The sequence below is a fragment of the Malus domestica genome, chromosome 03, assembly GCF_042453785.1.
Source record: "Malus domestica chromosome 03, GDT2T_hap1".
Taxonomy (NCBI): Eukaryota; Viridiplantae; Streptophyta; class Magnoliopsida; order Rosales; family Rosaceae; genus Malus; species Malus domestica.
Window position 1 is genome coordinate 11260345 of NC_091663.1, and position 22431 is coordinate 11282775.

Below are 22431 nucleotides of genomic sequence, written 5' to 3' on the forward strand. Positions count from 1 at the left end.
CAAAGCGTTAGAAAAATTCAAATATTTTTGAACTCGAGAAAAAGTTTCATTTGATGTTTTAATTCAGTTTGAGAGCTTGTTCTAAACCCGATCCATCTGAAAATCAGCCATATACATTTCATAACAATTTTTACTTGTGTGAAAAAAAAACACCTACCGTGTGAATGAGATACCAAGTCCTATACGAATTTACTCTAATTGAGATATTCCGTCACTATATTCTCAAAGCAACAAATTGGCAGAAAACAATATTCATGTCACACACCAAAACATATAATAAGTAGCATTAAAAAGTTTTAGGTACGATGGGACATCGTTCATGATTACTAGCCATGAAACTTAATACCTAAGTAGCAAGAAGAAGATGAAAATTCATAAATTAAAGGATGAATGATTCCCATGTCACATTGACCATTCATGAGCTTGATAATATATGAGAGCATCGAGAGGGATCGAGAGACAGTGGGGCATCTCTGAAGAAAATCTATGTTCCTATTCTTGTATGGGTGTGACAGGCACAAGAGAGAAGACAAAATGATAAGAAACGCAATGCAAAAGCCAAGAAAACAAAATCACATCAAAACGCATCATAAGTGTCTTTAAAGGGAAAAAGGGTACTATTGAATGAGTATGACAGGGACCATAGCCAATACGGCATGTGAAATTGTAGCAAAAAAACATAAAATCATGGAAAGAAACAAAAGAAAAATAATTAAAGAGAAACGAAAGCCCCATTGGAAAATATTTGGCTTTGTGTATGTGTGTGGTGTGATTGTTGTACAACTGAAAAGGATGAACCGTTTTGCTAAAATGAGTAAATGTGTTATAAATAGGCAAAATTTAGAGAGATAATCTTTGCTAAGAGTGATGACGAAGTGGTGCAAAATATCACACTGTTTAGTTGTTACTACCACCACAAATATATTGCATGTATTTGAAAATTAGGGATATTGAGAGTATTATATTTCTTTCTTTTCTCTTCTTGATATTCACCAACTTTGAACAATCGAAGTGCTTTATTTATAGAGTCACTTCAATGGAAACTTACAAAAGGGTTACTATTTAGCATATGAGTATTTACTATACACATGTGGGCAAACATACCCACTATTTACAACACTCTCCCTTAGATGCCCAAATATCAGTATCAGTTGCCTTGTTAAAACCTTGCTTGGAAAAACCCAGTGGGAAAAAAATCATAGCAAAGGAAAAAGAGTACAACTTTACCTGGATGGTGTTGAGCATGCTTATGTTGCCTCATTAAAACCTTGATAGGAAAAACCCAATGGGAAAAAATCCTAATCGAAGGAAAAATAGTACAACATGCATGTATCATGGATGCTCCCCATGAATTGTATCTTCCCATGATTCCGCATTCTTCAAATTTGTAAGCTGACATAATCCGATTCCATGCGCTAACTTCTGAAATGTGCACTTTGGTAAAGATTTGGTGAACAAGTCTGCTAAATTTTCATTGGAACATATTTGTCTGACTTCATTAACTTTACCCTTCTGAAGCTCATGTGCACTGAAAAATCTTGGAGATATATGTTTAGTCTTATCACCCTTGACGGATCCTTCCTTCATTTGGGCGACACATGCTGCATTATCTTCATGGATGACAGTTGGAGTGTCTGTCTTTGAAGGTAGACCACATGAATTTCGGATGTGATGGATCATTGATCTTAACCAAGAACTTTCACGACTTGCTTCATGTAAAGCAATTATTTCCAAGTGATTGGAAGATGTAGCGACTAGTGTTTGCTTCGTTGATCGCCATGAAATTGCAGTATCTCCATTAGTGAACACATATCCATTTTGTGAGCATGCTTTTTGCGGATCGGAAAGAAAACCAGCATCTGCATATCCAACAAGGATCTGTTCATTTATGGGTTTGTCTGAGTAGAAGAGACCCATATTTGTTGTCCCACGACGGTATCGTAGAACATCTTTGACTCCCTTCCAATGACAAATTGTTGGAGCAGAGCTGTACCTGGCTAACAAGTTAACTGAAAGAGCTATATCTGGTCTAGTACATTGTGCTAAATACAATAAAGCACCTATTGCGCTCAAATATGGTACTTTTGGACCAATGACCAGTTCATCATCTTCTTTTGGATGGAATGGATTTTTCCTAATGTCCAAAGAACGAACAACCATTGGGGTGCTAAGTGGATAAGCCTTGTCCATGCCAAATTGCTTCAGTATTTTTTCAATTTAAGCTAATTGATGGATCAAAATTCCATTAACACAATGCTCGATCTGCAGGCCGAGACAATATTTTGTTTTCCCAAGGTTTTTCATTTCAAATTTGCTTTTCAGATATTCAGCAGTTTTGTTGAGCTCTTCAGGGGTTCCAACTAGGTTCATATCATCGACGTATATTGCCACTATAGCAAATCCAGTAATTGATTTCTTAATGAACACACAAGGGCAGATAACATTGTTGGCATATCCTTCTTTAATCAAATACTAACTGAGACGATTATACCACATTCGCCCAGATTGTTTCAGCCCATATAGTGATCGCCTTAATTTGATTGAGAACATACCTCGTGGTTTGTTAGTTGCTTCAAGCAACTTAAGTCCTTCTGGGACTTTCATATATATGTTAGTATCTAATTCTCCATATAGATACGCGGTGATGACATCTATAAGTCGCATGTCAAGTTTTTCTGAAATCACCAAACTTATTAAGTAACGGAATGTAATTGCGTCCTTTACAGGAGAGTATGTCTCTTCGTAATCAATTCCAGGTCTTTGTGAAAAACCTTGTGCAACGAGTCGTGCTTTATATCTTGCAATCTCGTTTTTCTCGTTGCGTTTCCTTGTGAATACCCATTTGTAACCTACGGGGTTCACACCAGGCGGGGTTTGGACTACTGATCCAAAAACACTTCGTCTTTCTAAGGAATTTAATTTTGCCTGGATTGCATCTTTCCACTTAGGCCAATCTTGTCTCTGTCTGCATTCATCAACAGAGCGGGGCTCAATATCTTCACTTAATATAATTTCAGTGGCTATTGCAAATGCAAACATGTCTTCGATGATTATTTCATTTCGATCCCACAATTCATTAGTACATGCATAATTTATGGATATTTCTTTACTTTCATGTACTTCTGTCTCTTCAAGAACAGGTGTCTCATCAAGGACATTTTTTTTTTTTTCTGGAAGTATAGAATCATGAATTGTGGATTTATTAATCATTTTCTTCTCTTGAATGATTTCATTTGGGTTCAACTGTGCCATCATCTTTCTCTTTCGAGGGGCTGAATCTTTTGAACCTGGGGGTCTACCACGCTTCAAGCGTGCACTAGATGAATCATTCGCTGCCACTTTATTTTGTCCAACAGGGACATCAATTCTTGCAGGTGCGTTTGCAGCTGATATATATGACTTTGTCACTTTCGAAGCATCATTAAATGCTTCTAGTATTTAATTAGCAATACCTTGAAGCTGAACGATCCTTTTCACTTCATTTTCACATTGAGTGCTTTGTGGATCAAAATGAGATAAGATGGAAACAACCCATGTCAGTTCTTACCATTATTCTGGAACGGTCTTTACTCCCCCTAATGATGGGAAGACTGTCTCATCAAAATGAAAATCAGCAAAACAAGCTGTAAACATATCACCAGTCAAAGGTTCCAAATATCTAATGATAGATGGTGAATCAAAACCCACATAAATTCCCAGTCTGCGTTGAGGTCCCATTTTAGTTCGTTGTGGTAGTGTAATAGGTACATAAACAGCACAACCAAAAACTCGTAAATGTGAAATATTTGGCTGATGTCCAAACACAAGTTGTATTGATGAGTATTGGTGGTTGGCTATGGGTCTCAATCGAATCAATGTTGCTGTATGTAAGATGGCATGTCCCCATGCATAGACTGACAATTTTGTTCTCATGAGCAGAGTGCGGGTTATTAATTGAAGCCGCTTGATAAATGCCTCTGCTAAACCATTTTGGGTATGGACATGAGGAACATGATGTTCAATATCAATGCCCAGTGCCATGTAGTAATCATCAAAGGTTTGAGACGTAAATTCACCAGCATTATCAAGTCAAATGGACTTAATGGGATGATTTAGGAACTGTGCTCGTAACTTAATTATCTGGGTAAGAAGTCTTACAAAAGCTACATTTCGAGTAGACAATAGGCAAACATGTGACCATCGGGTATATGCATCAACCAAAACCATAAAATGTTGAAATGGTCCACAAAGTGGTTGAATAGGTCCACAAATATCCCCTTGAATTCTTTGCAGAAATGATGGGGATTCATCACCAACCTTTAGTTATGATGGTCTAATTACCAACTTCCCTTGGGAACAAGCCTTGCAAAGGTTATCATTTGAGACATCAATGTGTCTGCTCAATAATGGATGTCCATTAGAGTTGGTAATGATTCTACGCATCATGATAGATCCTGCATGACCCAGACGGTCATGCCAAAGCATGTAAACCTTTGAATCCATAAACTTCTGGTTCATGAAAGCATGTGTCTCAACTGTCTTTATGTATGTATAATACAATCCACTCGATAAACCATGCAACTTTTCCAATATACGCTTATGGATATCATTGGAGGCAATGCATAAATATTCCACATTTTTTACACTTTTCGTTTCAATGTGGTATCCATTTAGACGTATGTCTTTAAAACTCAACAAATTTCGAATGGATTGAGTAACATATAATGCATTATGTATGGACAATATTGTTCCATTTGGTAACATAATCTGGGCTTTTCCTGAGCCGTCAATTACATCTGATTGCCCTGATATTCTTGTTACCTTTACTTTTGCAAGTACCAAATTCGAGAAATACTTTCAATCTCGAAGTATTGAATGCGTGGTTGCGCTGTCTGCAAGACAAAAGTCTTCTCCATTGCTCTTGTTTTGAGAATAACCGTAATTTTTATCCATGTTCTTCGAGTAAAGAAAAAGCAGTTTATTCATACTGGAATACTACTTTTATTGAATTGAAAATGCGAGCATTAAACCACAAGTACAAATAACAAGAGTACATTAAACATAAATAATTCAATCGGACCTATAAACTTCATTCCCTCTTTCATTAATAAAGTATGTAGCATCCAGGTGGGTTGTGTTTAACTGTCCTGATAAATTGGTCACTGGATTAGGTGTTTCCATTGGTTGAGCTTGGTCAAAGAAATTGATCTCGACACCCTTCTCCTTGAAGGAGGCTCGATACAGATCCACTAGATGCTTTGGAGTGCGACAAGTACGCGCCCAATGTCCGTTGCCACCACACCTATGGCAAACTCCTTCAGGATTTCTAGGAGTGTTCATATGAGCTTTTCCTTTCTGGCGATTTGCATTTTTAAAGCTTGGGCCTGGATTATGCCTTGGAACCTGGTTGTGAAACTGGACACCATGGTTCTTGCATTTCCCGTTCCACCGGCCTCGCTTGTGGTCACGTTCTCGTTTGTAATTATTACCACGGGAGGATATGGTATTGATTTCAAGGGAAGTAGTATTCACTTCTGGGAACGGTGCTGATCTAGTAGGTTGGGAATTATGGTTTTTCATCAGGAGCTCATTATTCTGTTCAGCTACCAGGAGTACAGATATCAGCTGGTTGTATTTAGTGAAGCCTCGCGCTCTATAGTATTGTTGTAGGAGCACGTTAAAGGCATGAAATGTGTTGAAAGTCTTTTCCAATAACATTTCCTCAGTAATAGTATCCCCACAGAGCTTCATCTGAGAGGTAATTCTGAACAACGCAAAATTGTACTTAGCCACTGACTTGAAATCCTGGATCCTTAAACGAGTCCTTTCATAGCGAGCTCTTGGAAGAATCACCATTGGCTGGTAATTGTATATGTTTCTCAAGGCCTTTCAGAGGGCTAACGGATCTTAAACCGTTAAGTACTCGCTCTTTAGTGCCTCATCAAGATGGTGACGAATAAAAATCATGGCCTTCGCCCGATCTTGAGAGGATGAGCTGCTCTCTTTCCTGATGGTATCTCCAAGATTCGCTGCTTCCATATGGATCTTGGTATCCAGTACCCAGGTAAGGTAATTCTTCCCAGTAATGTCCAGGGCAGCAAAATCAAGCTTTGCCAAGTTTGCCATTATCTTTTCTGAAAGAAAAATGAGGCGTGTAAGAACTTGCAATAATATGTGTTCTGGAGGAATATATTGTTAGAACTTTTGGTTCTTACAAATTTTTATCTTCAAGCCAAAATGATAAGTACTTAAAACTTCAGGCTCGAGATTTTCATGATTAATGAGAAGGGCGATTGTACCGCACCATTCTCATCGAAACAAGTAAAGGATGGACAATTTTTCCGCACCACTTTAAATAGTAGGAAAATTTAAATATACATAGCAAGGTGGACGATTATACCGCACCACCTAAAAATTGCGATAAAATTTAAATATACAGAGCAGGGTGGACGATTATACCGCACCACCTAAAATTGCGATAAAATTTAAATATGCAGAGCAGAGTGGACAATTATACAACACCACCTAAAATTGCAATAAAATTTAAATATGCAGAGCAGAGTGGACAATTATACAACACCACCTAAAATTGCAATAAAATTTAAATATGCAGTGCATGGTGGGTGATTATTCCACACCACCTAAAATTGTAATAAAATTTAAATGTGCAGAGCAGGGTGAGTGATTATTCCACACCACCTAAAATTGCAATAAAATTAAATAGCAGGTAAATTTAAATATGCAGGATAAGGTGGGCGATTATACCGCTCCACATAAAATTTGCAGTAAAATTAGATATACAGTCTAAGATAGGCGATGATTGTCACAGCCCGTCCCGAAATTCATTTATCAGCGATGTAAAATGACGGCTTTATCCTTGGACGGGAAAATGGTAGTGTGTACGTGTGACATATTGGGACTTAGAGATTGTTTGGTGGTCTTGGATTGGTGACCACGTGGATCACACACACACCACACTCACTCATTTTCTCTTATTCCCGTGCTCTCTCTCTCTTCTATCCTTCTTCTTGTACGGACAAACACCAAGGACCTCTCAAACCTCACAGATCGAGGAAGAAAATGGTACCATTATGTTCGTGATGACCCTACGAGTTCAAAGGTATCAATTTCAGGTAAGGAAACCTTCGATTTCACGTGGAAACCTTAGCCCCGATTTTAGTCACTATTCATGTGGACGTAAATATGTTGGTTTCAGGGAATTTCAAGCTCATAGAGAGCTTTAGGAGGTCTTAAGGAGGCTCGGGGTGGTTCGTTGGATAAATTTGGACGTTGGGATAGCTAGTTTCGAAGTTGACCGGATTATCGAGCTTCCTTAGGTAAATTCTAGTGGATTTGAAGGCTTAAAAACGCTATAACGTGATTCTACATATTGTTAGCTTTCCAATGGTTCAAATTTCATAAGTTTTAGTTAAGAAACGAGCGAGAATAGACGTTTTAAAGTTTTACCCAGTTTTCCGGCGACCGGCAACTCGCCGGAGAAGATGACGACATATTCCGTCAGTTTGGACAGAATATGCTGACGTCGTCAGTCAGTTTTAACGGAATCTATTAGATTTTAACAGAATATTCCCTAACGGCAGTTAGGGAATCCGTTAGTACGCCTGCGTATGGGCCGCGAGTGAGGCCGTGCCCTTCTCGACCCGTGAGGGTGCGTGAGCCACAGAAAAAAATTATTTTAAAAATATCACGATGTTCGTGAGGTTGTGTAGGTCACGTTGGTATACTCAAATACCAAAATTAAGCAACGTATGAGAAGTTATTAGCTAGTTTTGCCTATGTGCTTTAAAATAACGTTTTTATAGTTAATTCGTATATAGGTGACACTTATCCCGAGGACGAGCGTATCCACAGGTGACTTGGGGGTTACGACCCATCGACATACCAGTGAGTGGGCTTTTGTTTTCAGAATATATTTATATACTTGATATATTTCCCAGAAATCCATTTTTAAGGAAAGTATGCTTTGAAATAATATGCCAAATGCTTTTATATTCTGAATATGCATTTCATGGATGCATATATGTATGTATATCTATATATATATATGTGTGTGTGGTGTTGTGGAGGCATAGGTAAGTTCAGGTAAGTTATGTTTGATTATGTGAATCATCGATGATGTGATATGTGATTGAATAATGTTGAGCTCATAAAACTACACCTAGGGTGATGGTGATTTAGCTAGAGATATGAAGTACATGCCTGTTTATTTACGTCACCTCCCGCACTATATGCTCATATTGGATCCAACTTAAGTGCATAGTCTTGTCGTATAGATCTTATTCATGGTTCTGACTCGTAGGTGACTAGCGATTTATCGCCTGGCTATTACGAGAGAATAGAATTGAGCATAATTATATTACACCAAATCTTGTCATACATACCATTTTTTAGTAGTTCCGACTTATGTGCAGTATATTGTCGTATAGGTCATTGTAGTGACTCCAGCTAGATTAACTTTTGAGCTATGAATTCAGCCGTACAGACTACCACAAGGGTTCCGGCTAACAGATCATATTTCTATGAAATCATTCTTACCTGGATTGTTTACTTTGTTATATTTTGGCATGGCATACATATGAATATGATTATGTGAAGTATGAATTGAATTGTTATGATTTCAGGTATATATATATATGTATATGCTTATATCTTGATTCTGGGAAATTATACATGTTTTATAGCGAGGGGTTAGATATGTTGATAAAGAAAATGATTTTGTAAACCATTTGTTTTTGCCCACTCACGTTTTCTGTTTTGCGCCCCTCCATGTTTTAAGTAAGCTTGCTGTTGGAGGTTTGAGGACGTCAGCGGTTCTGACCTATCTAAATAATAGTAGGACATTCCTGGTACTGTATAACTAGTACTTGTCCTACTGGACTGCACCTAGACTTTTATGCTCTGATTAGGAGTGCTTACTGTTGTAACTAACTTCTATCACTCTCTGTTTTGTAGTGCATTCTAGTAATTCGGTTTTTAATTATTCGTATAATCCTTATCTTTATTGCTTCCACATTGTGCACATGGCTGCGTCACTTTCACGTGACGGCCATCATGCCTTGACCTCGGTCGGGGTGTGTCAGTTTTGTATCAGAGCCTAGGTTTATCAGTCCTGTATAATTGTTGAATGTTCTAATCCTTATGATGTCTCATGTCAGAACTATGCCGCCTCGTAGAGAGCCCCGTCAATCAGCTGAATCTAGTTTCCCTGATATTGCTCAATTAGGGGAAGCTATAGTTTCTGCCATTCAGACTGCATTCCGTATTCCCCAGAGATAACGTCTTGAGACAGTTCATAATCTGAAGTTGACTCACTTCATGGGAAATGAAGGTTATGAGGGGCAGAAAAATGGCTGAATCATGTGGAGAAGACCTTTCAGATGATGCAGAGTCAAGGGAATCTTTCTCTTGATAGGTGGGTCAAGACGACGACCTGGTTTTTTAGAGAACAGCTTGCATCTTGGTGGAGACATGAGTCTTATCAGTTGACCCCAGCAGAGATTGTGGACTGGGGAGTGTTTAAGAAGTGTTTCAGAAAAGGTTCATTCCTCCTGCGTATATCGATCGTAAGAAACAAGAGTTTACTCATCTGAGGCAAGGAAAGATGTTCGCTAATGAGTATGACATGATGTTTACTGATCTATCGAGATATGATCCAGAGGTTGCTGCTAATCCGGTAGAGATGCTTCGCCGTTTCAGTTTGGGTACTAAGAAGAAATGGCGTTCCATAGCGACATCGACTCATTGTGCCTCTTACCAGGAGTTTTATGAGATTCTACTAAGGATTGAGGCCTCAGAGAACATGCCTAGTGAAAGCGAAGACGATGAAGGAAATGATGGAGGCCAGAGACAAGATGACAAAGGAAAAGGGCAAGCATTTCAGGGACCCCATAAGACCCAGAACTTTAAGAGGATTGATGGCAGTTCCAGCTCTTCTAGCGGAGGATTGAGTACTAATATGTAGATGAGAGGTAGTAGATTTACTAGAAGCCCTAGGTTTCAGAGGCAGAGAGATTTTGGTGGTTCAGGTGGATCTGGTGCTCCCTTATGCCGCATGTGTAATAATCGACATTTTGATGAGTGTAGGAGAGGCAACAATGGATGTTTTATTGGACCAATGGGTCATAGGGCTGCCCAATGCCCTCAGAGTCAGTAGAGACACTATCAACCTTCCTTCCCACCACCTGCACCTACCTAGCAAGCTTCAGGATCTGGTGGTTATACTCAGAATGGACGAGGAGGTGCTTACCACTATCAGGGCGATGCTGTTCCCTACACCTCAGGACAACAACAGTACTCTCAGGATCCTTAGTATCAGAGTGGGTATCCTCAGTATCAGGAAGGATCTATGTCTTATCAGCCACATTCAACAGGAGGATCTCAGTGGTACTAAGGGGGACAGCCTCAGCAGGGAGAGATTGCTGCTAGTAGTGTATGATCTTCGAGGCAGTCGGGTTAGCAGAGGCAGGGATGTGGTGTTCATGCCAACAGAGGTCGTGGTGGACGACAGCAGAATCAGGGGTGTATCCACAACATGTCACTGCAAGATGCCCAGAATAATCTAGATTTAATCATGGGTACGTTAAATATTCTTGGTCATTTTGCTAGAGCATTGATTGGTTGTGGTGCTACATATTATATTATTTCTCATACATTTGCTCAAGTGACACAACCTCATCCTACACCTCTAGGATATAATTTAGAATTTTCTATGCCTAGAGGGGATAAATGTTTTGTGGATCGGGTATATCCAGGATGTCCAGTGATAGTAGAGGATATTATTATGCCGGCTAATTTTTGCCGTTGGATATTATGGATTTTGATGTGATTTTGGGTACTAATTGGTTGCACTATAATTGTGCCAAGATAGATTGTTATGGGAAGACAATCACATTTCATTGTCCTGGATTACCTGAAGTTACATTTTTAGGAGAGCCTAGTAGGGTGAGGCATGATATTATTTCAGCCATGAAAGCAAAGAGATTGTTATCGAAAGGTTGTCAAGGATATTTGGCTCATGTGGTGTTGAATGATGATGCTCCTAGTAGTGTGGAGGATGTTCGTGTGGTCAGATATTTTCTAGAACTATTCCCTGAGGATTTGCCTGGATTGCCGCCAGATAGAGAGGTGTAATTTGTTATTGATCTGCTTCCAGGTACGAATCCTATATTTTTGACTCCTTATAGAATGGCTCCTGCTGAATCAAGAGAATTGAAAGTACAGTTGTAAGAGTTAGTGGATAAAGGTTTTATTCAGCCGAGTACTTCACCTTGGGGAGCTCCAGTGTTATTTGTGAGGAAGAAAGACGGAATTTTGAGGTTGTGCATTGATTACAGGCAACTGAATCGGGTAACCATTAAAAACCGTTATCCATTGCCTCATATAGATGATTTGTTTGATCAACTCAGAGGTGCCTGTATATTTTCTAAGATTAACTTGAGGTCGCGTTACTACCAGTTGAAGATTAAAAATGAAAATGTCCCTAAGACCGCATTCAGGACTTGATACGGTCATTATGAGTTTCTTGTGATGCCATTCGGGTTAACTAATGCACCAGCAGTTTTTATGGATTTGATGAATCAAGTATTCCAACCATATTTAGATAGGTTTGTTATTGTCTTCATTGACGATATTTTGGTATACTCTAAGTCTAAGGCTGAGCATGCTAGACATTTGAAGTTGGTGTTGAGCAGTTTAAGGGAACACCAACTATATGCTAAGTTTAGCAAATGTGAATTCTGGTTGAATCAAGTGGCATTTTTGGGACATGTCATTTCTGCTCAAGGCATTCAAGTGGATTCTCAGAAAGTGGCAGCTATGGAGAATTGGGAGCAATCTCAAACCATCACCAAAGTATGAAGTTTTCTTGGCTTAGCAGGCTATTATAGACAGTTCGTTAAGGACTTTTCAGTGATTGCTTTGCCATTGACGAGGTTGACGCGAAAGGATGTTAAGTTTGAGTGGGATGATAAATGTGAGCAAAGTTTCCACCAGTTGAAGTACTATCTCACTCATGCTTCTGTTCTAGCGCTTCCAGATGATAGCGGTAATTATGAGGTTTATAGTGATGCTTCTCTGAATGGTTTGGGTTGTGTATTAATGCAAAATAGAGGGTGATTGCTTATACTTTGAGACAGTTGAAACCTCATGAGAAGAATTACCCTAGACATGATTTGGAATTAGCAGCTATCATCTTTGCTTTGAAGATTTGGAGACATTATCTTTATGGTGAGAGATGTAAGATCTTCACAGATCATAAGAGTTTTTAGTATTTTTTTACTCAGAGAGATCTTAATCTTCGACATCGAAGGTGGATTGAGTTACTTAGTGACTATAATTGCACAATTGAGTATCGCCCTGGTCGTGCAAATGCAGTGGCAGACGCACTTAGTAGAAAGACTCCAGCCAGACTTAATGCCATCTATGATTGTCATGTTCCTCTCTTAGCAGATTTGAGGTCCACTGGAGTGGAGCTAGGAGTGGGAGATCGAGAAGAAGCCTTGCTTGCTAATTTTTAGGTTAGGCCAGTTTTAATTGATTTTGTGCTTTAGGCTCAGATGATTGATGATGAGACCTAGGAAATAATTCAAGCAAGGAATTAAGGCAAAAAGAAAGATTTTGGGATTCGAGAAACTGATGGCATGCTTATGCAGGAAAGCAGGATGTATGTGCCGAATAATGCAGAATTAAAGAAAGAAATTTTGGATGAAGCACATATTTCGGCATATGCGATGCATCTGGGAGGTACTAAGATTTATCATACCATTAGACCATTTTATTATTGGTCGGGTATGAAAAGAGAAATTGCCGAATATGTGAATAGGTATGCCATTTGCCAATATGTTAAAGCTGAAAGGAAGAAGCCATTTGGGTTGATGCAGCCACTTCCTGTTCCACAGTGGAAATGGGAAAATATTATTATGGATTTTATGTACAAGCTTCTTCACACACAGAATGGTTATGACGACATTTGGGTAGTAGTTGATCGGCTTACGAAGTCAGCGCATTTTATTCTAGTGAGGGAGAAGTATTCGTTAAGTCGATTAGCTAAGTTATTTATATCGTAGATTGTGAAGTATCATGGTGTGCCAGTTAATATTATCTCAGATCGGGGTCCTAGATTTACTTCCAAGTTCTGGATAACATTTCAGGAAGCTCTTGGTATGAGATTGCTTTATAGTACGGCATATCATCCTTAGACAGATGGATAATCTGAGAGGACCATTCAGACATTAGAGGATATGTTGAGATCTTCAGTGCTGCAGTTTGGAGATAGTTGGCATGATTGTTTGGATTTGATGGAGTTCGCCTACAACAACAGTTATCATTCGAGTATTGGTATGGCACCATTTGAGGCACTTTATGGGAAATCTTGTTGTACGCCTCTATGTTGGTCAGATGTTGGCGAAAGAGTTTTAGTGGGCCCTGAGATTGTGGATGTGACTACTCAAAATGTTCAGGTAATTAAGTCTAGCCTGAAATCGGCCCAAGATCGACAAAAGAGCTTAGCAGACAAACATGCCACTGATTGGAAGTATGATGTAGGCGATTGGGTATTCCTGAAGCTATCACCTTGGAAAGGAGTTGTACGATTTGGAAAGAAAGGAAAGTTGAGTCCTAGGTACAGTGGACCATATATGATCACCGAACGAGTCGGTGAGGTTGCTTATAGGCGTGAGTTGCCTCCAGAGTTGTCCAAGGTGCATGATGTATTTCATGTTTCGATGTTTCGACATTATGTTTCAGATCCTTTGCATGTGATTCCTCCTCAACCTTTGGAAATTAATCCGAATTTGACTTATGATGAGGAACCAGTGACTCTTTTGGATTGGAAGGATAAGGAACTAAGGAACAAGACCGTGCGTTTGGTGAAAACATTATGGAGAAATCATTTAGTGGAAGAAGCTACTTGGGAGACAGAGGATCGGATGAGAAAGATGTACCCACACTTATTTTATGATTATTAATCGATGTATTTGTTATGTATAATTTCGAGGACGAAATTTTATAAGGTGGGGAGATTGTCACAGCCCGTCCCGAAATTCATTTATCAGTGATGTAAAATGACAGTTTTATCCTTGGACAGGAAAATGGTAGTGTGTATGTGTGACATATTGAGACTTAGAGGTTGTTTTATGGTCTTGGATTGGTGACCATGTGCATCACACACACATTACACTCACTCATTCTCTCTTCTTCCCGTGCTCTCTCTCTTATCTCTCAGACTCTCTCTCTCTTTATCCTTCTTCTTGTACGGACAAACACCAATGACCTCTCAAACCTCATAGATCTAGGAAGAAAATGGTACCATTGTGTTCTTGAAGACCCTACGAGTTCAAAGGTATCAATTTCAGGTAAGGAAACCTTCGATTTCACGTGGAAACCCTAGCCTCGATTTTGGTCACTATTCATGTGGACGTAAGTATGTTGATTTCAGGGAATTTCAAGCTCATAAAGAGCTTTAGGAGGTCTTGAGGAGGCTCGGGGTGGTTTGTTGGATAAATTTGGACGTCGGGATAACTAGTTTCGAAGTTGACCGGATTATCGAGTTCCTTAGGTAAATTCTAGTGGATTTCAAGGCTTAAAAATGGTATAACATGATTCTATATATTGTTAGCTTTCCAATAGTTCAAATTTCATAAGTTTTGGTTAAGAAACAAGCGAGAATAGACATTTTAAAGTTTTACCTAGTTTTCCGGCGACCGGCGACTCGCCGGAGAAGATGACGGCATATTCCGTCAGTTTGGATGGAATATGCTAACGCCATCAGTCAGTTTTAACGGAATCTGTTAGATTTTAACGGAATATTCCCTAACGGCAGTTAGGGAATCCGTTAGTGTGTCTGCGCGTAGGCCGCGCGTGAGGCCTTGCCCTCCTCAGCGCGTGAGGGCGCGTAAGCCACAGAAAAAATTATTTTAAAAATATCACGATGCTCGTGAGGTTGTGTAGGTCACGTTGGTATATTCAAATGCCAAAATTGAGCAATGTATGAGAAGTTATTAGCTAGTTTTGCCTATGTGCTTTAAAATAACGTTTTTATAGTTAATTCGCATATAGGTGAGACTTATCCCGAGGACGAGCGTATCCACGGGCGACTCGGGGGTTACGACTCGTCAACATACCAATGAGTGGGCTTTTGTTTTCAGTATATATTTATATACTTGATATATTTCCCAGAAATGCATTTTTAAGGAAAGTATGTTTTGAAATAATACGCCAAATGCTTTTATATTCTAAATATGCATTTCATGGTTGCATATATATATATATATATAAATGTGGTGCTGTGGAGGCACATGTAAATTCAGGTAAGTTATGTTTGATTATGTGAATCATCGATGATGTGATATGTTATTGAATAATGTTGAGCTCATAAAACTGCACCTAGGGTGATGGTGATTTAGCCAGAGATATAAAGTACATGCTTGTTTATTTACGTCACCTCATGCCCTATATGTTTATATTGGATCCAACTTAAGTGCATAGTCTTGTCGTATAGACCTTATTCATGGTTCCGACTCGTAGGTGACTAGCGATTTATTGCCCGGCTATTATGAGAGAATAGAATTGAGCATAATTATATTACCCCAAATCTTGTCGTACAGTCCCCTTTTTAGTGATTCCGACTTATATGCATTATATTTCCGTATAGGTCATTGTAGTGACTTCGGCTAGATTAACTTTTGAGCTATGAATTCAGCCATACAGCCTACCACAGGGGTTCCGGCTAACATATCATATTTCTATGAAATCATTCTTACCTGGATTGTTTACCTTGTTATATTTTGGCATGGCATACATATGAATATGATTATGTGAAGCATGAATTGAATTGTTATGATTTCAGGTGTGTGTGTATATATATATATATATGTATGTATATGTATGTATATGCTTATATCTTGATTCTGGGAAAATTATACATGTTTTACAGCGAGGGGTTAGATATGTTGATAAAGAAAATGATTTTGTAAAACATTTGTTTTTGCCCACTCACATTTTCTGTTTTGCGCCCCTCCTGGTACTGTATAACTAGTACTTGTCCTACTTGACTGCACCTAGACTTTTATGCTCTGATTAGGAGTGTTTACTGTTGTAACTAACTCCTATCACTTTCTGTTTAGTAGTGCACTCTAGTAATTCGGTTTTTAATTATTCTTATAATCCTTATCTTTATTGCTTCCTTACTGTGCACATGGTTGCGTCACTCTCACGTGATGGCCAACATGCCTTGACCTCGGTCGGGGTGTGTCAATGATACCGAACCATCTTGGATTGCATAAATAAACACTGAGTTAATAGTCAAGAGTTACACCAAACAAGAAATCAAAGATATAAGTAACAGTTAGGTTAAGAACTAGAAGTAAACATGGTGCAAACAGTTCTTCGCGTGGGTATATCCAACAATTGAGGCAGAGGAAGAAGAAGAACAGTAAAAACCTTTGAGGAAACATTTTTTTTTTCTTTCAATGAAGGGAAAAAGGAAAAAAAGGTTAGAGAATCGTGCTGATAACGTGTTATAAATAGGCAAAATTTAGAGAGATAACATTTGCTAAGAGCGATGACGAAGTGATGCAAAATATCACACTGTTTAGTTGTTACTACCACAACAAAAATATTGCAGGTATTAGACAATTAGGGATACTGAGAGTATTATATTTCTTTCTTTTCTCTTCTTGATATTCACCAACTTTGAACAATCGAAGTGCTCTATTTATAGAGCCACTTCAATGGAAATTTACAAAATGGTTACTATTTAGCATATGAGTATTTACTATACACATGTGGGCAAACATACCCACTATTTACAACAAAATGCACGATGAAAAATAGATGTGCGTAGTGGCGCTTTGTTCCAACTTTTAACTCTTGATTACCATGGTCACAAAGAGGCCTGCTTAAAGGTGTTTTTCTATAAAGTATTTTTACTCACTAACACTTTTTGTTTGTAACACTTTTTAATAGCCCTTTTACAAGAAAGTTTTTTGTTATTTGGCAACCAACTAAGTATTTTGCATTGTATAGAAACGATTTTAATATTAAATAGAGTGCTTGACTGTCAAATAAAAAAGCACTTTCATTAATAATAAATTATGTACTATTGTTTCTCAAGAAATTTAGCATTAGCTTTTTTCCGTAAATAATTAGCATACAACTTGAATAAATTGTTGATGGAAATTAAATAAACAAATTAATGATCATTAATAAAATGATATTTATTTATGTGAAAATATATATAATTGACCATTTGTTTCTTAAAAACAAAAAGACACATTATAGTTGCGTGATAATCAAATGTGAAATAAGTATTAACTAGACAGAAGAGTATTTCCAATAAAGTTCTTAAATAGGGATAACCACTATATAAAATGTGTATAAAACAAATATAGTAACAAATTGATCGGAAAGTGAATCTTTAAAATATAGAGACTTACCAAATATTTAGTGTATGCACCTACCTATAGGAATTGTATATAGATTCAAATGATAGAGCCTAATGACAACTTGGGTGTAAAAATTGGCCCACCAATTTGAATGCTGCTGTTCAGCAATTAGCCCACTTGCCAAGGACGCGCGGGTTGTTTTGGACTCGCAAGACAACCGCATTAATCCGAATGCTGTTGTACAGCAAGAATGCTACTAGACAGCGCATAATGTGTTCTCCTTTTTATTATGTGTTCTCTTCTTTGTTTTTTTGTCTTTTTCAAATGAACGGTCAGAGTTTATTATGGCTTTCAAATTTTTTCTACAGTTGAGGATCAGCGGTTCAGGAACACTAAAATATGGCTTCTACTCTCATTTTGGCTTTGAAATGAACGGCCAAGATTCATTCTTGTTATGGTTTTGTGAAGAAAAAAATTGGTATCAAAAAATGAAATTTTTTTGTCGAAATGGTCACAAAATATTTTACGACAACATAATTTGAAATTAATTAAAAAATAAATTAACACATACAAACACCTAATCAAATTATAGCATAAAATCGTAAAAACCTCAAATTTAGGGATTCTACTATAAGGACTCACCAATTGGAGGTAATATTCCTATAGGGACACAAAAATTCTCTATAAGTCTCTTAATGAGTTCTTCTATTTGGTGGTCGGAGTCTCTAAATAGGGACACCCATTGGAGATGCTCTAAAAAGATTAGCAATTCTTACTTGTTAAACATCTATCTCTCGCCTATGAATAGAACTTTCATCAACAATCTATTCATGTCCAGGCGGAAGTAGCTCATCATCATCATAAGGTTGGAAATCTTGATCGTCATGAAATGATTCCACATAAAATTGTGTAAAGTCATTGAAGGAACAACAGTTTGTACCTGTTTTTCAAAAGCGAAGCTACGCGTGTGAAGAATCATTGTCAATCTATTTTTCCAAACACCAAAAGTTCTTTCAAATTGTGCATCTTAGGGATGAATGCCTATGATAAATATCTATTTTTTACTTCTTGGCTGACTTCCATGTTGAAATTCAAGAACATGAGTTTCTGCTCCTCTTCTTCTCCACCAACCTCTCCTCAAAAGCCTCAAGGATTTCATGGATCAGCTGCCGGTTTGGCGAAACGTCCCACCGTGCCCAAAAACTCATGTAGCTCCAGAAGCAGTCGCACTGGAACGTAAGAGGGTGGTCCACCCAAAACTATTTCAAACCAGATTTGATCCAAGATGCTAGAAGACATTACTAGCAACAAATTACAACAAAACCAAGATAATTTTACCTCTTTTTTTCAAGGGTTGTAGCTTGATTCCATTAGAGCAACTCTCACCGAGAACCCCTGCTTGGATTATCCTACTTCCCATTACAAAATTTAACATGCAATGGTACCATAGTTATCCCCAGCTTGCGCAGGTCTTGTATTTTGGTGGTTTGGGGTCTCAATTAAATTGGAATTTGTTGTGATGGTGCTTGGAGTTCTTTTTGGCTATGGTGGTTTAGAGAGAAGGCAGAGAGTTCAAAAAGAGAGAGTTCTGGAGTGTTCACGGGAGAAAAGGAAAAGAACAAAGAAAAGGGGAAGAAAACAGAGTGAGCCAGGTTACAAACACAACACAGTGGTGCATTACCGTTAAGTTTCATAAATAGTGTAGTAAGTTTCATAAACAGTGTCATAAGTTTTCATAAACAGTGTAAAAGTTTCATAACCAGTGTGAGGACATGAGTCCGCGTGTCAATTTTTTTTTTTAATTTTTTAAATATTCAAATTATGTCATTTTCATTAAAATTTAAGTTCTTTTGTCCTTTTTATTAAAATTTAAGGGTTTTTCATTAAAATTTAAGTCTTTTTAATTAAATAAAGTTATAGCATGATTTTATATTAAAATAAACTTAGTCTAAACCCCTTTCATGAAAGTTCCCTAATTATAATCAACTCCCAATCCGGAAAGGAAAAGGATTCCTAGACAAATAAGGAAATCCGGTCCGCCACGTCCTATTCGATTTGGGTTTTCTTAATTTAACCCTAATTCAACTCACTATGAATGCCTGACCCAAACAAAAAAAATAAAAAAATAAAAAATACTCACTCAGAGTCTCTATATATTCCTCCACCCTCGTAAGTTCACACCTCAAATTGTCGAGTTCTCTTACGTGCCCCGACAACATGAAGCTCAGCGAGAACTTGAGGCTTAGGCTTTTCAACAGGGCTTTCGACTCCTCAAAATGTGACAAAACAATAGTGTTGGTGGTGGATAGGATACGCAAGTTAAGGAAGAGGAAAGAGGAGGACATTGTGAAGATGAGGAACAAAATTTCTGCTCTCTTGCAGTGTGGTCAAGAGCCAATTAATAAAACTTGCACTGCTCGTATTTTGATCGAAGATCTGATAAGAGAAGAAAACATTTTGGAGGCGTACGTGTTGATCAAGGGTTTTTGTAACTTAGTTAGGGGTAGGCTCTTAGTTATTCAAGTGCAGAGGGAATGCCCCGAAAATTTAAAACAAGCGATTAGTAGTTTAATTTTTGCAGCTAAAAAATGCTTCCACGAGATTCCAGAATTATTGACACTTGAGAAATTTTTTAAGAAGAAGTATGGAAGTGATTTTGTGCTTGCGGCTACTCAAACCAACTGTGTTACTCCCGTGATGGTTGAGAAGCTCTCAAATAGAAACTCTACAGACGAAGAAATAGAGAAGATTATTCATCAAATAGCCAAGCCATGCAATATAAATGGAGAACAACAAGCGTGGAACTGTCATCCCACAGCACCATACTTATATGATGGAGTTGCGTACAATGCTTTTCTCAATTATAAGTGAAGAAATTGTAGTATCCAATTTGGAGTAGTTTACTCTTTGAAAAAGAAATTGGTTGTTTACTATAATGTAGCAAGGAATGATGTATGACAAGAGTGCTTATTACTTTTTTTTATTTTTATTTTTATTTTTAAGTTTTAGTTTAGAGTAATGTTATTCTTACCATTTAAATATTTTTCATATCACCTTATACAGAAATTGAAGTGGACTAACACATCAATTTAAAAAAGATCTTGTACCAACAGAGGTGAATAATCACATTAATTAAAAGAATGATCTTTTTTTTTTTTTTTGAAAAAAAAAGGGGGACAATTGGTGGCAAACCATGGTTATCCATCCATTTAGGGGAACGAGAAGACTCACTGAGGCATTTCAGCCTTTTTTTTATTTTTTATTTTAAGAAATTGATGAAACCCTAATGTTCACGTTTTCTAGGCTCATAGTTGCCTCCTCCTTCCTCTCATCTCTCCATCATCATTTTGCTTTTCCAATGATTGATGGTACCCCTCCACCTCTGCTGACAACTGATCAAACCTCCACAATCACAAGTGAGGGGCTTAGAGTAAGAAGACAGTTCATCCCAAAGATCTTTGAGTTTGGTGTAGTATGTGAAGATTGACCACTGTCCCTGGCAGCATTAGCCAATTTCTTGTTGAATCTGATAAGTCCTTGAATTATTGCCTTGTAAGAATCGATCCTCAAGATCCTTCTGTTTGCCCCCTAAATTCACCATGGGCCTCGCGGACATTTTAGAAATTTACTCGAACAATAAACTAGTGGGTGCGAGCGTGCCATTACAAGATGCCGCTAGTAGACGGGATTTGAATGATTAAGATTGCGCCTGACTACGGCTTCTAACCAAGAGATTGTGCCATTGAGTGGGAGTGGCTCAAATCAAGGTTCTTTCTTTGCCATAAAGAAAAGGACTTCACTTATGTGGAGAAATGTAACAACATGTAAATGGCAGGTTTGCTAGAAGTGTAAATGACTGGTATTGTAGATTGCTTGTAAATTAAATGACTAGAAATGAGTTGTACATAAATGTAATTATTTAAAGTACAAAACATTATAAGTACAAAGGGATGCCAAATACAAGGTTCAAGCTTGTTCCCAAGGGATCAGGCAAGTTGCTCTAGTTTTGTGGCAATTTCTAGTGGTTTGGGGAATGGGTTTGAAGGTTGTAAATAAAAATACAAAGGAGATCTATACTACCAAGTGAGCAGCAAAGCAAAAAACAAGGAAAGTAAAGGGTGCTTGGCTAAAAGTAAATGTTTACAAGGATATTATAAAAGAGGCCAACTCAGTTTTCCACCACATGTGTATTAATTCTACTTGCAACAGATTAATATTTAAAAAAAGCAAGTTGGCTTCTTTCCTGCACATGTCCATCTCCAAGCCTGCCAACGTCCTTACTCACAATAAAGCTATCGATTTAAATCATGTGGAGAAACATTCTCACATGCAACTTTTGGTATATTTGAAACTAGTCCCCCCAAAATGTCATATTTTGGCTTTTAAACCCAATTAAGTACAATTGTGCATATTTTAGGTGCAAACATCTTCCACACAGTAGTCAAGGTTTGCAATAAAGTATACTGCCAACAATAGTACTGTGCACTGATTGCAAGGTCCACAAGAGTACCATGTCGTTGCATCTCTGCCAAATGGGAAATTTTGCATTGGACATGGATCCTCTACGGATCCATTGGTCCTAATCTACCAAGTCATATCATCCGGGTCATTGAAATTTGATCCAACGGTTAAAGTTATTATAACTTTTAGAATGGGCTCTTTTTTGTAGCCATTGGATAAAATTTCAATAACCCAAATGATTTAACTTGGTAGATTAGGACCAATGGATCCGGAGAGGATCCATGTCCTTTTGCATTGGTGGTTGCCGGAGCTTTAATTAATAGACCCATCAATAGACTTGAGCTCATTCTTTGCACTTAGAGGAATGCGCATAGAATGGCACCATTATCAGTAGTTGTGTCATTTGAGGAGTTTTGAACTAGAACAAGATTCGATGAATCCGATTGATGTAAGGTGAGAGGATCAGGTGTGTTTTGCACAGCCTCTGTTAGCTATGTTTGTAGTAAAGGTTGGTTGTGTTTGTAGCGGAAGATGAATGGGTGTCTAGAGTCACCAGGATCGTGTTGATCTGATGCCATATAAATTGATG

The 22431-nt window shown here is 37.9% G+C and overlaps 2 protein-coding genes and 1 long non-coding RNA gene across 3 annotated transcripts; 1 reads left to right on the forward strand and 2 right to left on the reverse strand.

Moving 5' to 3' along the window:
* Nucleotides 1-5049: 5049 nt before the first annotated feature.
* On the reverse strand, nt 5050-6105 carry LOC139194652 (uncharacterized). The gene is made up of 2 exons (XM_070819547.1): nt 5903-6105; nt 5050-5743 (listed from the first exon to the last, which is right to left on the reverse strand). Exons 1-2 carry the CDS (start codon nt 6103-6105, stop codon nt 5050-5052), a joined length of 897 nt encoding a protein of 298 aa, XP_070675648.1.
* Nucleotides 6106-17955: 11850 nt separating this feature from the next.
* LOC114824115 (uncharacterized) lies at nt 17956-19021 on the reverse strand. Its single transcript, XR_011578958.1, has 2 exons — nt 18720-19021; nt 17956-18610 (listed from the first exon to the last, which is right to left on the reverse strand). It is a non-coding gene; the product is annotated as an uncharacterized lncRNA (long non-coding RNA).
* Nucleotides 19022-19598: 577 nt separating this feature from the next.
* Nucleotides 19599-20252, forward strand: LOC103418874 (uncharacterized). The gene has a single exon (XM_008356982.3). The coding sequence runs from the start codon at nt 19599-19601 to the stop codon at nt 20250-20252; it is 654 nt and encodes a 217-aa protein (XP_008355204.3).
* The last annotated feature ends 2179 nt before the right edge of the window (nt 20253-22431 follow it).